Source organism: Sinocyclocheilus grahami, unplaced genomic scaffold (assembly GCF_001515645.1).
Source record: "Sinocyclocheilus grahami isolate Dianchi unplaced genomic scaffold, SAMN03320097.WGS_v1.1 scaffold301.1, whole genome shotgun sequence".
Taxonomy (NCBI): domain Eukaryota; kingdom Metazoa; phylum Chordata; class Actinopteri; order Cypriniformes; family Cyprinidae; genus Sinocyclocheilus; species Sinocyclocheilus grahami.
In genome coordinates this window covers 1,119,609-1,138,372 of record NW_015505480.1, presented here as the reverse complement: position 1 = coordinate 1,138,372, position 18,764 = coordinate 1,119,609, and the positions used below count along the sequence as shown (strand labels likewise).

The following is an 18,764-nucleotide window of genomic DNA, read 5'->3' as shown; positions in this document are numbered from 1 at the left end:
AGGCACAATATGTAAAATTTTTTAAAATTAAAATATCCAAAAACCACTAGAACAGTTTTATATATTGTGTACTTACATTATCCCAAATGTTTCGAAGAATGTTTAAATCCAGAAAAATAAGCAATTTTAACTAGTGACACGGACCGTATCTATAGTGTCATTCTGTCTCCTGCCAATGACGTCATACACCCTCGATTTTCCGATTCGGTTTTGTTTTGTAGAAAACATGGAAACACAAAAAAAGCTTTAATATGCTATGCATTTTATTAGACTGGTGACGATCTCACAGAGTAGCATTATAACAGAACGGTCAAATGCATCTCGTATGATAAAACAGCGCTGCTTACTTCCGCTGCTTTCCGGAAGGAGCAGAAGTGGTCGACTGTGGCATAATAAAAGCTCCGCTGCTTTCGAGCCGTGTGTCGCGCTCGTTCAGTGGCCTCGTTTCTTCATACAACGACGTTAATAAATCTTTAATACATTAGCTCATCCATGAACATGATTTCTGCCCGAGTCCCATCGGATTGCTTCGGCTGTGGGGATGAAGACGACAACTCCCATGATTCCACACCCAGTCACGGTGTCATCTAACTACGCCTTTGTTTCTTTTGAACACGCGCCCCCTAGTGGCAAATTACATAGTGCCTTTAACAAGTGTTAAATAGCAAATAAATAGTTAATTAATACTTTTGTCATAAAAATTGGTATCAAGAGCCATGAAAAGCCTGCTTGACCTTGACAAAAAAGGTACTTAAGGTCTGAATGAGAGACATTCATGTGGAAATCAAAAGGCAGCCAGGAAGAAGTTCCTGGCAGTACAACAAATATCCTCGCAAGAGTTTGCTGTTATCCCTTATGGTAAAATACGTTCAGTTTCAACTATCAGTCATGTTACTTGGAATAAAACACAGTATCACTCCATCTGTCCACACCACTAAGCAGGAACGCAGGGATAAAATGTGTCTGAGGCATCCTCTTTTGCGCATCTTCAGACATTTGAGTCACACAAACAAACAGGAAGGTTCAAAGATTTTGTAGAAAAAGGAAAACAAAGGCAAAAAGAGCAAATAAAAGCATGAATAGCAAATGAGTTGCTCATGAAAGGCCAAGCTGAGATCTGAAGCTTCTCCGCTGAAGCACGCTTTTTACATTATATTCCCTGAGAGGCCAGATCAGTGTGTGTGTGTGTACGTGTGTGTTAGAGACACATGAAACTGAAATGATGCATTATCAGTGCAAATGCATGAGGATCACCACTCTATACCACATTACTTTCCAAAATTTAAACAGAAACCCGCAGGATTCCATCCACAATGACAACTATTCGAGTTGACCTTTGACCTATTATGTAAAAAAAAAAAAAAAAAAAGGAGAGAGAGAGAGAGAGAGAGAAAAGAAAATAATTGAGGCTCTGTAACAGAGTGCCTGAGGGAGTTTCTGGCATTTCGCCCTCACTCATCTCCCTCATTTTTCTGCTTCATTTCTAATTCGCTCTCTTTTCAAAAGGTCAGAAATCTCAGCCTGTCCATAACGACTGCACGTGAAAGAGCAGGTCAGGCCAAAGTCACAAGGATAATTTTAAGGTCAAATGTTATCCTGGATGCCAACAACATGAGAAAGCAAGCCTGCTAAAGGCTTGATCTACAGGCAAGTCAAACATCAACACAGCAACACAAGGCCAAATCTGACTAAACATTTCAGATCCATCTACATCATATGCAGTGCTGGAACTGACTGTGACATTTAATCTCCCAAAGGCAAAATAAAGAAAGTTTTCTCAACACAATGACTTTGACATTACACCAATCTCTTCTTATTGAATCTACAGCTGCACAGTGGCAAAACTTAATATCAATAATATAAATTGGGTAGCACTCGAAGAATGATTGAACTGCTTTTCTGCTTTTTTACTCACTGTTTTTATGGTCCTGTTCTGCATTTACATTCTATATACTTACTGTTAGAATTAAAATAACTGGATAAAAACTACTAACCTTAAACCTACCCCTAAACCTAATCTTAACCCATGTAATTAACTTATTTTACTCAGTACTTTTTTGGGATAAGTACACTTACTGTAAGTGAAACAAAAATGAAGACAAACTACATATGTGACCTGTGCTGGCAAAATAAGTCACAATGAGCAAATTTGAAAAAAAAGTTATTGTTGTATGATTTATGATGTATGATTTGTTGGAATCGGTCAAAAATGACTGAGCTACACCTGGTTGAAGTTGATAGTCAGCAAAGTAAATCTAGAGGAAAAAACTATTTCAAGTTTTCTGAAGGTTCCAAAGCAAAATCACCCAGCAACATTGCATCGTTCCCCCCCACTTCTTTTCTTAATACTCATTACTAGATTTAATAATCACAATGTAGATATTTTTTATTTTATCTTTGTTGTAAATAACTGTATATAAGAAAGAAACAAGTGTAGGCCTATAGTGTATTACTTTTTTTCATTTTACATCGAAAAATAAGCACTCAAGAAAGAAAAACAAATAGGAAAATGTAAAAATCACAAGTGTGTTCATTACAAAATAAATTGATTATTAAAACTACAAAAGCAGTTCAATCAAGTGCAGCAAGTGATTCCCTCTTTTCTTTTATCGTTTGATTAACATTAATGCAACAGATGGCCTATATTAAGACATAGTGTAATGGTAATGTAATTACAGTGTAATGTAAATACGGATCTAATATAATGGTACACATCCGATGTTTTCCCCCAAACAGTTCCCCAAACATTCACTTAAGATATAACAGATTATGTCTGTGTAAATACTTAAATACATTTAGCCTACTGTAAATCTGTGTAGGCTATATGTGTATCGGGATAGAGCGCCATCGGTATCTGTGTCAGTCGCAATCTCAGAAAACTTACAAATAAACATACTTTTCAATGTTTACTATTCGGAGAATTGGGATCGCTAGATGAGGGCTTAATGAACTCATTGTGAAAACCTCAAATTTGACCAAAATCGACATTTTTCACCGTTTTTGCCTGTAGCTTAAAATTAGCCCGTGCGCATTCCAACTCATTCTGCCAGCATGGGTCACATATTAGTTGAAATAATAAAATAAATAAAATAAGACTTTTTTTAAATAAAATAAAATACATAAAAAAGGCTTTTACTATATGCATTAGGATTCCTACACACAAACACATAACAACTGAGGTACAACATATACCAAGCATTCCTGCCGTTTTTAATCACACTAAATCTTAAAACATGATTCATACTTGAGTGAATTAGTTCCGAGATGTGCATCATTAACCTCTGATCATCAACCCACAGAGCACAAAATTAGTCTGCCATTATAACACCATCACTTCGGCAGCCTCACAGATCACAGGTCAGTCAATGTCTTCCCTCTTAATGCTCCTGAACTCCATCTGAACTGATACAGGCCTCATTAACTCAACTAAGATAGTAATTACTGCTCTGAGATCAGCTACGTAATTACATGGATGTTTGATTGGTAAATCTTTATAGTGGTGCAGCTATCTGAGTGTTGTGGCTAAATTAAGATATTTTCCGCAGTAAATAAATAAGTATGGTCAACAACTCTTAGGAGTGAATACTGCTGTTCTTTTTCATAACAAAAAGAATGGCAATGATCTCCTCCTCAAATCTAAACAGGCCAACTACAAAAGCAAATGAAATCTCTTGTCTCAGAGATGGATAAGTGAGTAAAAAAGCTAATTATGGATTACTTCAATATCTTCCAAAGTTAGAAACTGCCTCAGGCTGTAAGTCGGCAATTTCCCGGTTCACTGAAATTAATGAAAGAGATAATTTGATATGATTCAGCATACTGACACATCAGCAACACACACAAAGAGAACAAAGAAAGGAAGAAGAAATCAGATTGTCTGACATATATATATATACACACACACATACACACACACACACACACACACACACACACAAGTAGAGAGATGATGGTTTACTGAGGGCAAATAGGATATTTTTAGGTAAGTAATACGTTTCGGATCTGTACTTGAAAGAATGGTTTAGTCAACAAACATTTTTCATGATATTTATGAAACCAAGTTTTTCAGTACTTTTGCAGTCAATGATTTTCACAATGTATGATCAGATCTCGCTCCTTCACGGTCAGGTATGAAATCGCATCTTTTTTGAGTGCACTAAAGCAAACAAGTAACACGAAGACATACACAAGCATGTCAAATACGGCAGCAGATTACATATTACATTACCACTCAAGACAGCCCTGCTGCCAAGCTAAACACATCTTTTCTGAAGAGATGACAATCATCCACAACAGTCATCCACTTCTTTCCCAGATCAGAAGGTAACCACATACACACAAAAAGCCTTGTTCTGGTACGTGACAAGATTGCTGCACCTTCCAAGACTCCTTTTGAATTGCAGTTTGTGACGGATCAGTGAGTTTGATCTATCACACTGTATTCATTATCAATACACTTGTTTACACGCTCATTTTCTCAAACATTTCCTAAGAATGATTTCTCCACTCAGGGGAGATTTAGAGGGTGTTGGAATCAGAGGCAGAGAAAATGATGGTGTGCCGTTCACACTTGAATGCTTCTGAACTTTATAATTGACCATTAATTTAGTGTTACCTGAGCCAAACAGTTTCACAGCACTTTCTGCATGACTGCATGGTACGTGCCATTTCTGAAATCCAAACTCTCAGTGCAGACACACCAATGATATTTTTTTTTTCTTCTGTATTCTTATTTTTCTCTTTTTAGTGGGTTATATTTCTGGTTGCAGTTACTATGAATTAAAGTAGTATGGCATCATTTATTTTACCCTCATCTTCTTTGAAATCCATATGAAACAAATTTGGATTTTGGATTTTCATTGTATGGAATAAAAAAGCTCAGACATTCTTCAAAAATTCTTGAGTTCCAAAGAATAAGAAAGGAAAAAATAAGATGAGCAAATAATGACAATTTTCAGAATAGGTTTTTTTTATTTCATTTTTAAAATATCCTACCCCTTAACTATAATACATAAGATGAACAATGAAGACTAGTAATAGCTGCTGAAAATTCAGTGAAAATTTGAAAGAAGACGAAAGAAGATTGCGCAACCAATGATAGTCACAGATTGAATGGACAGTGGTTCGTGAGCTGGAAAGCTGGAGAGAGACAGATGAAAAGGGACAGAGAAAAGCTCAAAGGCAGTAAAAATGTCTAGACATGAAATGTCCTTTGCACTATATGGAGATTAACAGAGACAACAGATGTGTTGACTGTCTCCACATGAGGCACAGTGGAGTCCAGCACATTAATGCTGCAGCCAAAACATTTAATGAGATGACAAAGTACACACATACACAAATAAATCACACCTTTGTGCATATAATGATAGATAATGAGCTGCATGCTGCTGTGTTTCACTATCTACATCAGTGATGTGATTAGTTTTGAGGTGGCACTGCCTCCCTTGCCTCCTCAGACAAAACGCGATATGCGATATTAGCAGAAACTGTAAGGTGCAATGATTTCTGCGAAATCTTGGGTTTTTATGAAGTCTCACTCCCTAATGAGCCTACAGTATGTCCTGCCATGGTCAGATCTAATGCCCCCAGACAGGAGATTATGTTCTGATTTCTTCAAAAGCGCACAGCTGAATTTCCATCACAGCTGTTCGCTATGGCACTATTTTTAACTCTAGCCAATTTATGCCGCCACATTAGCATATCAGCCTGCTGGGATCAATAGTTTTCCAGCACAACAGACTAACTACAGATGTAGTTACTGTGATGGAGCTTTTAAAGAGGATCTAGAGATCTAGTAGTCATTCAGACAGGTCTGAATCATTAACAGAGTGAGAATGAGCCAATAAAGTCTCTGAGGTTTGCCTGGTGTCTCTGTTTTGCAGGAGGCTGATGTCTCACTGTTGGACAGTTTAGACAGCTAATCATCTGTACTGGGAATAAGAGAGAAGACTTCATGACCAACATTAAATACAGGCTCATTATGCTTGGCTTAGACTGCACACACATATACACACAGTAATTGTCTTTTTTCCCCAAAGCATCTGATCAGTGGGGTGAATCGGTTAATGTGATGCAGACACACTTGTTCAGTTTCTGTCAAACTCTTTGAATGTGTGTTGTGAGGTGAATCGCTCAACGTACAGCAGAGCTGCAGTTTCATGCAATTCATAATTTCTTTTGTTAAAACAATCTCCTTTCCTACCTAAAGCCCTCATTTAATCAAACACCCACAGCCTGTAATATAATCCCAATATGAACTCTCTATCACACTTTATACACAAACAAAAATCTGTCTAACCTACATTAGCAAAGTGTCAAAGCTGAATGAGTACTGTGTGCCAATATAGTCACCAAACGGAAAGGTAAAATAAAATCAAGATTTAGGCCAGCAGATTTTTCCATTCCTTAAAATCTGTTCATGAAGCCGTCTAATTTGCCTTGCTAAGATTCAACATCTCACATTCTCAAAATTTCACTCTCACCTCTAATAGGATGTGCATTGCTATTCAATACAGCAGTGCACAAATCTGCATAACCAATTCATGGAACACCTGATGGCATCTCTCTAATCAACTATTTCAATTTCTGAAAAGACAGAGAAAGAGAAAAAGACAGACAGGCAGACAGCCAACAATTACTCAGACAAAACAGGAGATTTTTAATAAACCTGCTCCTCTGTCTGTACATGGACGTCTCCAAACTCAAAAACACTCTGATTGTGAACTGCATACCAAGGATCCATATACCTGACATTTAAAGTGCCCCTATTATGCCTTTTCGAATATTACCTTTCATGCAGTGTCTCATGTAGCTGTATGTGAACATAAACTATCTGCAAAGTTGTGAAGCCGAAGTTATTGCCTATCAAAAAAAAAATAAAATAAAATAAAATAAAATAAAAAGTCGGCTCGCAATCGCCTAGCCGAGTCGTCAGGAATTAGAATCTTATACTGTTACGGCTCAACGTCATGAAGTAATACATTTGCATAATGTCTGCCCACGTTCTAAGTTACGTCGCCAACTTGCCCGCCCACAAACAGTAAAATTTCCGTGTGGTTAACATCGTGTCGAGAAGATGCTGTATCCTACGCTGTGAGAGTAAATTTGTTTTATCACATCTTATAATAACCACAAACTTGTTAACACTTGACACTTACCACTGAGAAACGTCCTGCTCCAGTCGTGCTTGCGAATCAGTCTCTTTTCGATCAGCCAGTTCAACCGTTTTTCATCAGACTCCGGCTTGGATTGGTAAGGTACAATCGATACCATCTTTTCTATGTATTGACAAGTCTCCAGGGCTGTAATTCCGTCATGGCAATGGGCGTTTCGTTTCCGACACGCGCTGTACGCGGTAGACCAATCCAGAGCCTTGGACCAATCAGAAAGGACTGCGCCATCTGACCAATCAGTGAGGGCTCACGGAAAGGAGGGGTTTAGAGAGACTGATTCTTTGAACTGCTTTCACACGAGTCGTTTACGAATCATTTAGAAATGAGGTCAAATTAAATCTATTTTTTGAGAAAACTAACATGTTTTTTGACTTTGCATGCATGTAAACCTGTCTTAGGAGACTCATAAAACAATATTAGCAACCTTAAAAATGGCATAATAGGGGCACTTTAAATATGCCAGGGAATCATTGGACAACACTACGTGATTGACAGGCTGACAAATGAAAAAGGTAAGATTCAATGATATTTCAGAATTTTATAAACAATACAATTATAAAAAATATGATAGGCTGATAGACATTGATTTGATTGAATTTTTTCTTTTTCATAGTAAAGCTAAGCTCACTGAAAAAAATGGACATATAAATACCTTAGAACAGTGTTTCTTAACTAAGGGGCCTCAGCAAATGGTTAGGGCTGTCAGTTTAATGCGGTAACAATTAGTTATGAAAAATAACATTATTAAAATATTTTAACCCAGTTAACGCACTGGCCCCGCCCCCAGAACGGTGCGTCATCTTACATTTCATACAGCAGACTAGTGACAAATATGATGCAGGCCAACAACTCTATAAACGCAGTTATGCCCTAAAATTCAAGATATTGGGCCAAAAATGCTCCTGTATGAGTTTGTGTCTCATATTTATATCACACGATAAGTGATATGACACGAGCAGCGAAAGCAATATCACATGAATGCTGTTTGTCCCGAATATAACGATTGCAAATGTGATTTTATACAACAGTTCAGTAAATAAATCAATATTGTGTTATGTTTTAAACACAATATTGTCTGTTTTTGCTCAGTTTTGCCAACAAAAATATTACCTATAAAGCCACAGCTTTTTGTGCATCTCCGAGCAACACAGCGGTGTTTAGTTTCTGAATGAATCCGGGTTTTGAATGAATCGGGTAAATCAAGGATTCAAAGGCCCATTCATAAAGTGAGCGTTTACTGAAATCCTGAATGAATCAGTCATTTGAATGAATGACTCAAAGACATTTACCGTGACCTGCTGGCAGTTTTAGTTTCTAATTTAGAGTATTATTTCATAAAAAAGGGAGGGGGGTATTTAAAGGGATAGTTCACCCCAAAAATTTGATTTGTCATTTAATCAATCCTAAATGACTCACTTTCTTTTGTGGAAGATAAAAGAAGGTATTTTGAATACGGTTTGTAACAAAGCTGTTTTGGTTACCAATGACTTCCATTTTCCATAGTTGTTATGTTAGGCTGTTGTAGCCTAAACGTTTATGTGTAATCCATTTTGAATTTATAAATTTTTTTTTTGAAAGAAGTTGAATCAAATAAAATATTTCTTTCTAAAGTTACTATTTGTAATGTCTACTTAATACTTTCTCATTTAACACAAAAATAGCTTTAATTAATCTTTTGGGGGTATTTTCACAGGCAAATGTAATTTGCGATTAATTCGATTAATTAATCGACACATGATGTAATTAATTAGATTCAAATTTTTAATTTAAACTCTACTGATCATGGATTGGCCGGAGAGAATCGTCACTACCTGCGTCACTGAACTTGCGACACAAACACAAAAGAACCGCTAGATTTAAATCAGCACAGCCAGCGAAGGATCTAACGCAAATGTTTTGAACGAGCGCACCTTTTTTTTTTAACAACCAAAAAGTTTTGTTGTCTGTTGCAGGAGAACAGAAGTTTCAAACGTTGGCAATCTTCCTGATTGAGATACCTGGAGTAAACAAACCTAGCAGCACAGCAAGGGGTGTGGAGCGCGCACACACACACACACACACACACACACACACATGCATCCATCCATTCACAAAGAACATCCAAGTCCATCTAACATCCAAGCCTTTGAATGTGAAATCCCACCACACTCTCACATTGAGTTTCTCACAGGAGAGTTCAAAGTAGTACAGATTTAAAAGGGTTATTGATGTATGATCATGTACAAACACTATGCTTCCAGGCTGAGGTAAAATTATATGTGCGTGTCCTAAAGTGACACAAAGTGCTGTCTGTGTGCTGACCAATGTGGACTAATGCATTGCATTTCTCCCAGTGTAGTGCTTCTCAACCTTTTTGACTCAAAGGACCCTTACTGTCAAACACAATATTAAAAGGGCTAGGCCTATTTCTGCTGTAATTATGACAAAGCTACTTGTTTGAATTTTTTTAAATATAAAACTGATAATAAATGTATTAACCACAATACATTTTTAACTAAAAGCAACATTATTTAACAAATAAATTTCAGTTTACATCTTGATTTTATGTGCTTTTTAGTTTAGAGTTAGATTATTTGCAAGTACTTTTTAGTCATCTTTAATCATTGCTCTTGTAAATTTTCTGAGTGAATCCTCACATTCTGGTTAAGAACCACTGTTGTATTATGCAGCATGACATATCAGAACAAAAATGTGACAATGTAGCCAAAAGTTGTACATGATATAGGCTGACTCAAATTACAGAGGAAACTAAATAAATCCTTTTTATTTTCATCTGGAGGTAGAAGAAAATGAGATTTACTATCTTTAAAGGCTCAGTTTAAATACAGAATAAAGTTTCTTTAGGCTTACCCAAGCTGTGTGGTCAGTTTGATGCACTGATGGCATGCTTATGGGCATGTTGTTGCTGCCCTGCTCTTACTCAGCAAGACTGAGAAAAAACGGCAGGGCCTTGCTCATCATAGACCACATAATTGAATATTGATTGCAATTAATCATTTGAAGGACAGAGACAACTTCAAACATGGTGTGTGTGTGTGGAGGAACTGTAAAGCTAATTTAATGCAAGGCTGTGCTGAGTTCTTGAAGTGCATGCTAAAGTATTATATTAGCTGCTGTCACAATGACGGATAGCTTTAAAAATGAGGCCCTTGCTTACTGCACTCAGGGTTGTTGATGGGGTAAGGGTCAATGTGATTTACACACTATGAGAAATGCCATGCTGGGACTAATTGCACCTATGTACCTGTAGAGCAAAAAGAGAAAACAAATCAAATGGAAGAGGAACAAGATGAGTTTGGATGAAAAAAGGCCAAAGACTGATGAATGAATCTGCCATTTTTCTGCAATCTACTTCTGCATTAACAGACATTGAGACTCTGGCTGCTTGGTGACGGTGGGAATGAGGTAATGAGATTTTCAGGTCTGAAATGTACTGCATATCTCTATTTATTCCCTTTGGGACATGCCTGACTCCTGCTGCTGCCTTACCTAGTCATGCTTAACAGAAAGCACATACAAATCGAGTCTTAATAACAAAGGGCTATTGTATTGTAATGGGACAACAGCACTGTCTGCAGCTACACTTAAATAATGGGCAGAGATGACAGAGGGAGTTTGAAATGTAGAATTGGGAGAAAAGAAAAGAAACTGAAGAAAAAGAGGGGTGGTGTTTGCCGTTTCCATCTAGCTGTGGCTGTGAATTTTTGCTTGCCTGCACAAATTCCTCATTTACCAACATGCAATTATTTAAACCAAACTTGGTAAATAAAGCATGTATAACATCTGGAGTTATGAGTCTACATTAGCCATAATTACCAGCTAATAGAATCCCCTTCATCCAAATGGCTTCATTCTTGGAACTGCAATAATGCGTATGTAAGTGCTTTACTGACCTTATTCACTTTTAAATTATTATATAATTACAGTGAAATGCATAATTTCATCTTCTTACTCTGTGCTTGACTTATGAGTGTGGTCACTGGTGGTGTTATAAATGGTGGTATAAAATGTACATTATACCTGAGGTATCTAGACCAATACTATTCGAAATGTAATAAATCCGTAAAGACAACTTGTGTAATTTTTGTGCCATGAGCAGAGCCAAACGGAAGTGCAAAACATAATGACCAAAATCATTTTCAAACAGGTTATTCTGTGTGAATCACTGGAACATTTATTCTTTACAAACAGGTTCTTTCATGGGGTTTGTTATAATTTCTGGGTTAGATTGTGGAACATAATCCTCTCTCAGAAGTATGGTTTGAAAAGCTGTTTATATAACCACAGTACAAGCCAAAGTCATCTTTCCAAACATATTTCAGAACCTTCTAAGAAAAGTAAATGAGGCCAAAACTGTCTCACTACATGTAACCTTAATAAAGACATCATCGCCTGTTTTCCTTGTTTGGTTAGTAGAACATTTACTTAAAGTACCAGAGGTATGGATTAAGATGAAAAGTCAAAATCTACAGTATGAGCACAAGTGAAACTAAACTCAAAGATGATGGAAAAAAGGAATAGTATTTCCCCATAAACCAAAAATAAAGCATTATATTTCAGTCTTTAAAATTCCCACAGTCATCAATCTAGAGGTGTGTCATGAATGGTTTCCACACAAATTAGTCATCTAATCCGAAAGATTTTTCATTAAAACAACCACTGTGCTATTCTGTGTCACTGTAGCAAGAAGGACCAAACCTTATGTTCCCAGAACTCCCAGCAACACACTTATTAGCTCAAATTGTAGCAGTGCAACACAGCTTGTTTAAAATTTCCAGCCGAGTTTCTGGTTGTGGGGATCAAGATAGACTCTCAGCGGTTTGAAGCTTAGTGGCAGAGCTTTTATTTACAGAGCAGAGACTAATGGCCACAGCACGGCCTATCATTTTATTAGCGCAAGGAGGTCTGTCAGAAATATATTACTCACCACAGGGCTCTCTCAGGATAAAGACAGAGAGAGAGAGTTGTGCATCACATAAACAGTCCCACATTGGTGCAGAGAACAGAGCACCACAGGATCCTTGTGTATTTTTAGTGGAATCTTGTGCACTGTTTTATAAGTAAGGTAATTATGCTAATGACACTCTTAACCCTCATTTACCCAAGCATTGATATTCATGATGTAATATTCTTAACACCTCACTGAATAGGAGTACCTGAAGTGCATATTTAGAGGCCTACAGTGCAGCTGCACCTTGACCGCCATAGAAGTGTTCCCAGTAAATTAGACGAGTAAAACATGTATGTCCATCTCAGAACAGCAGTCTTACTTTCTATAAAGTTTCATTAGGCTATGTTGAAAACCTGTGAATTACTGAATGGGATCTTTTGTGTGAATAATATAAAAAATTGACCACTGAAATTCACTATTACATTGTATATTTGAGAAAACATTTGTATTATTTCACATTTATATTATACCAAATTAAAAAAAAATAGTAGTAGTAGATAAATAAATAAATTACAGGCCAAATGCTTGCTTTGAAGATTATAAAATTTGACCTAAAACAGACAGCAATGGTGTCAGTGCATTGACCATGCTATGTGACTTTGGCATGCAGAGATTTAAATTGTATATATTCCTGACAGAATTGTTACTATCATACATTTTTAGAGTCTGAGCTGCTGTTATATGTGGCTTTGTAGAATGTGATTTAGGGACACTTAAAGCTAGCAGCCTTTGGAGTTTCTGGAGCCCTGGGAATCCTCATTCATTATGACAGTGTTAAACAGTTCTGAGGCACGTTGCTAAATACCTCCTAACGCCTGCTGGAGCTCAGGGGGATACACATATGTACGCTCACACTGGAGACCTCAGGAAAGCAATGTTAGCTGAACATCTAATTCGTATTGAGGGGTGGAACTGTTAAGTTCCACAGGTTAGTATATGTGTGTGTGATCAGCATGGAGGGAGGCCAAGTTGTCTGAAGTAGAAACGGTGAAGGAGGATCGGCTAACTAGCCAGCCATTATTTTCCAATCAATAGTGAAAAAGAGCAAAAGACCAGTATACTGAAATCCCAATGTGTACGATTTGAGTCCATCTTAATTGTTTGTCTATTTTGAAACATTGCACTCTCTCTCTCTCTGGCTCGCTCATTTTCTTTCTCTCTATATGATTGATTACATGGATATTCCTTGTGTGCAGGGACTATTTGGAGATGCTGCAAAGGAAACGGGTATCGATCAGACATCTTAATGTGTGCACCTTTGTGTCGTAATCATTGCAAAGCCCACTTTAAATTCGGGGTGGGACAATAAATCGATGTGCCGATTTATCCAGCCGCAAGACATTATCGATACTCTGGCACCAAGTATCGATATTTTTAGTATTCTAAATTCATACCTACACTGTGGCTGTTTACCAATTTGGCTTACCGGAGCGGCAGTACCTCCAGACTTCTTGTGGTGGCTCTTCCCAGATTGTGGACGGTCAGATGAACAGAAATTGTAATTCACAACGAAGAAGAAATACGAGCATAATGGTAGACCAACAACAAATCAGAGATGCACCGACGTCTAAAGCCTATGTTCTACTTTTGCGTGCGCAATCCGGACACGTACACGGACAGCGCAGACGCGGACAACTTGTATTTATACTACCGAAAGTGTACGCTGGTGGTCCGCTCCGCAGATGTGTTCCATACATGCACAGTAGATCGGTTTGAACAGTAAACAAACAATTGCCCAGAGTTATTGCACATCTGTCTGTCTTTATATTGCTTTATCAACGGACTGTAGAAGTGCGGGTAGTAACGGACTTCTTCACACAGCCTGCGCATGCACAGTTGGTGCTTTTGTAGCCTACTGACGGCACGTAATTGTCTGCGCGGTCACAAAAAATGGGAGGCACACAGATGTCCGCAGAGAGCCTCCGCGTAAACCCTCCGATGACAATTTTTACGTCACGCATACCCTGGCGGACTCGCGCAAGCGGAAAGTATAACAGGCTTTGTGTTTATGGAAATGAGAACTAAAAAACTGCCCCGGAACAGCTATCAATCAGCGTGTACTGTAGGCATCGATCACGTTATCATTGCAGAGCGCATATTGAGTCCTTGAGTAGCCTAACCTCTCAGCTCGGCTCGCAGGTGGATATCCCTCACTATATGAGTGAGAGAGAGCGGCGCCAGCATGTCCAATTTTATGTCAACAAAACTGGATGCTCTCTCTCTCTCTCTCTCTCTTTTTAAATATTACAAGTGCACGTTATGCAGTGTGGGCAATGACCGGCAGAAACATAAATCTGCACCTACGGCATGGACGACGAAACAAAAACTTGTCAGAGCTGTAATGCAGCGCAGAAGTAAGCAGTGTGTGTGCTTGCCACACGCCTACATTTGAAATAACAAATCTCCTATATAAAGTTGATAAGCAGTTAAAGGGGTCATATGATGCTACATGCACTTTTACAAGTTGTTTGAACTGAAATGTGTGTTGGCAGTGTGTGTACACAACCACCCTATAATGATATATTATCCACCCCTTTCTCAAATCGATCTCAGATGCCTGTCTGTGTGACGTCATACAGACAGGCCCCTCCCACGATAGTTTGATTGACAGTAGCGTTTCAGCACAGACTGGACTGGTGTCTTACCTTAGACCCGCCCTGAGTGAGCTGTCATCAGTCCGCCATTGTTTCACCACTGGAGCAGATGTACACAAGAATGACTCCCAAGCGATTGAGGTGTTCTGATGTTGGATGTTATAATGAACATAGCAGTCGTCATTTACTTCCGACATCTGAGCCGCTGAACTGGCAGTGGATTACATTGTTTCTGAAGGGAATGCGCCCCCGATCTACATATATGCGTCTATGTTCGCGCGAATCATTCATGATCCAGCCTCATCTACAGAAGAAGTGAGTATAATGTTTTGTAATGAATCTTTGCAAATCGCCTTTCCTAGTAATGTGTTAATTAGCAAGCTCGGAAGAAAGGGGCGGGGTCAGCATAGCTCATTAACATTTAAAGGAAAATGCTACCAAATTGGCTTGATCTGAAAAGAGCTGTTTTTTGACAGGGTAAAAAAAAAAAGGTGTTTTTTACACTACTATTGAGAATTTTTACCAAACTATGTTACAGACTTTTCATTAAGACTCTAAATAATCATATCAACTTGTGGAAAATCATCATGGGTCATATGACGTTGCTAAAAAGAACATTATTTTGTGTATTTGGTGTAATGCAATGCGTTTATGTGGTTTAAGGTTAAAAAAACACATTGTTTTCCACATAATGTACATTATTGTTTTTCCTCTATGCCCTGTCTTTCTGAAACGCGTCGATTTTTACAAAGCTCATCGGTCTGAAAAACGAGGTGTGCTCTGATTGGCCAGCTATCCAGTGCGTTGTGATTGGCCGAATACCTCAAGCGTGTGACGGAAAATTTTACGCCCCTTACCATACGGTGATGCCATGTCCCGGCACGACGGGACAAAACCAGTAAAACCCATTATAAATGAGGCATTTGTTGCATCCAGTGGGGACATAATTACTGATTATAATGACTTGTACTGTCTTTTTACGCATTGCGTTGCGTATCGTGCTGCGTAAACATAAAACCATGTTTTATGGTTTACCAACGACAAACAACAAGCGCTACTCTACACTGCTCAAAACTTGCGTTTGAATCGTCAGTGGCAAATTCTTTAAATATGAAAACGTACTTACAGGCTGAGTCAGATGCACCAGACTGTCCTTGCAAAGTTGGAATTGCCCCACTTTATAGAAACAGACATCGGTATTGTAGGCTACTCTCCCAGGAAACAGTCCTCGTTCTCCATAAAATGCGCTGCACACATCTGAATATTTGGGTTGAACTGTTCCGGAACAGTGTTGTAAATACAACTTAACCACTGATTTCTAGTTGTGTCCTCTTTTGGAAGTCCAAACAAAGCAGTTTCGCTTTCATAACGAAACACAGTGTCTCCACATGGCGGCAGCAACAATACTACAGCGAGAATCAAAGTTACGCCTTCTTTCTTTGCGTGAACATTTGGGTGGCGTTATGCAAATCTCGTCACGGGTACAAAAGGAGGATTCAATTGCGAATGTGAAATATAACAGTTTATTAGGAAAAGGTTCCAACCAGACCAAAGGCAAGAGTTAAACAAGGCATGTGCAGGATATAGTCACTCTTGGTAGCGCAGGGACGCAAATGGGCACCCGTGGATATCCCGAGAACATACGATCCTTGGGGGTGAATCCTGGAACCGAACTCCCATGATACGAAGGACAGGAACAGAGAACTGAACACAGAAGGGACACCAAATGATCTGACAACACAGGACGGATAGCACAGGTGTTATATAGCTGAGCTGATGAGCTACAGCTGGCGCAGATCAACGATCAGCAGCAATCACCGACACACCCACTCACACACACATGCACACAGAGCGAAAATGAGCCAGTGAACCCGTGAACCATGACAAATCTTCCCACATCGTGACGTAGACATGTGGGGGCATGTTATAATGAGCCGTTTAGGTAGGCGTGGTTGGCTCTTAACTTTTATAAAGAATATCTCTTTGGATTTGAGACTTTAGTCTTTGCAACTTTACAGATTTATTGCACCAAGAGCTTGTAACACTCCAAAGAGAAAGGAACAATTGAAATCGCATCATATGAACCCTTTAAATACACACTGGACTTTGCTTCATTACATATGGCAGAGGTTATCTTGTGAATTTATTACCATTATCCAACAAAGTTTACAAATAAAAAGTGTATAAAATTAAAAGTTATTATAAACATTTTTATGGGTTATAAAAGGTTGGATTAAACTAACCAAAAATTACAATAAAGACATGTATTGTGCTAAAAATTTATATTTCAAAGTTAATTATTTAATTCCAAGAATTCTTCCACACATATATATATATATATATATATATATATATATATATATAATTGTCACTATCACTAATGCTATTGGTTGCATTGTCAACAAATTAAATTCTACCACTGGTGAAAAATGGTATACATTTCTTTTATACGCTTAAAAATAGATTTGTGTTAATTTCTCTTTTGTTAGGCCAGATGGACGGATTCCAGTGAGATTGTTTAATAAGGTCTGGCTCTGTAAATCTTCTAAAGCGCCACAGGCCAATCTGAGCTCCTGAGCTCTGGTGATTAGGTCTGATGTGATAACAGCAGACAGATAGTTTAATCAGCTGTGTCGCGGAGGCCTGTGGAATGGGAAGAAGCCTTAGTCTGACAGACGAGAATACAGCTGGCCATTAGCCATTTAGCTCTGTGCTTGTTTCATTGACCAGGCGACAGCATAAGGTCAATACACTATACAATGATTTATCAGATGAACAGTTCTTTTTGATTTCTTTTGAGTGTGCTCCTGTGTTCAGGAGGACTGCTATAGGTTGTTCAGGATTATATGAATACTGACTTATCAAAACCTCACACAAAAGTTTATTTCTTCAGAAACTGCATCAAAGATAAACTCAGTTCCATCAGTTATTAAACTATTCAAAATATTTTTCTATGAAAAAATGATTAAACAAAGACAAATATTAGATGGAAAAAATTTGAAATGCAACCAAAATAAGTTTAATTACTAAAGTGTAAACTTAAATTAAAATGAAAACAGAAAATATAAAAATAAAAATGAAGTTCAAAATATTAATAAATACTATAGTTCTACATAAATATTTCTAAAATTAAACTGTCCAAAAATTCATTCATATTTACCCCTTAAGAAATGCTTGACTGTTTAGGGCTCGCAAAATTTCTAAATCGCTGGTAGCCCTTCGGCAGACATTCTTCAGATTTTGGTAGCCAAAAATTAATTTAAGTAGCCCGAATAAAAAAAAAAAGACATGAACTTCAAATCAGCATGATTAAAAACTTCAGTGATTGCTTTTTTTCTTCAAATAACCAGTCAAGAAAGTAGGGGTGCAACGGATCACAAAACTCACGGCTCAGATCATATTGTATTATCATAGCAGATTTTGAGTAACAGATCAGATCATTTTGCAAATGAGCATAACAGAATACTTCTTTGATACCACAGCAAAAACTAGTAGCATAGAGGGATGTAACGATTCACTCAACTCACGATGCGATGCAATGCGATACGATTCACGATATCACAATACAAATTTCTCACAATTTTCTTTTTAACAAAATGAGATTTAAGATAAATTATAAATGAAAATGTGTCCTTTTATTATTTCTCCAACAAAATGCTGCACATTTCTTTGTGAAATTGAAATATGTCAAATAATAAAACTAACTTGAAATTTTTAAACAAATCCCAAATCAAATAATTAAATAATACAAATAAAATAAATCTCTTCATATAAACAAACTAAGGCTTTGGCTGTGCTTTTTTCTATTTAAAATCAGAGGAAACCACTGCATTTTAATCATGATCCAAACAAAGATGCTAAATGTTATTTAGATTGCAATTAGATTGTATAAATGTTTGATTAAAAAATTCAAGTTAGTTTTATTATTTGACATATTTCAATTTCACATAGAAATGTGCAGCATTTTGTTTATATATATATATATATATATATATATATATATATATATATATAATATAATAATGCACTTGAGATTTTTCTCCA

General features: G+C 37.5%; 1 protein-coding gene across 3 annotated transcripts in view; it reads right to left on the bottom strand.

The window, feature by feature from the left end:
* The window catches only part of LOC107601212 (sterile alpha motif domain-containing protein 5), a 190,835-nt gene that overhangs the window by 93,285 nt on the left and 78,786 nt on the right, over positions 1 to 18,764 (bottom strand). The window contains exon 2 of one of the 3 annotated variants that reach the window (XM_016293303.1): positions 10,040 to 10,419. The exons of the other annotated variants lie outside the window; for them this stretch is intronic. Coding sequence (XP_016148789.1) covers positions 10,402 to 10,419 — 18 coding nt within the window. The 3' untranslated portion in view covers positions 10,040 to 10,401. Of the gene's footprint in view, positions 1 to 10,039; positions 10,420 to 18,764 lie in introns of those variants that run through there. 3 annotated transcript variants of the gene reach the window in all.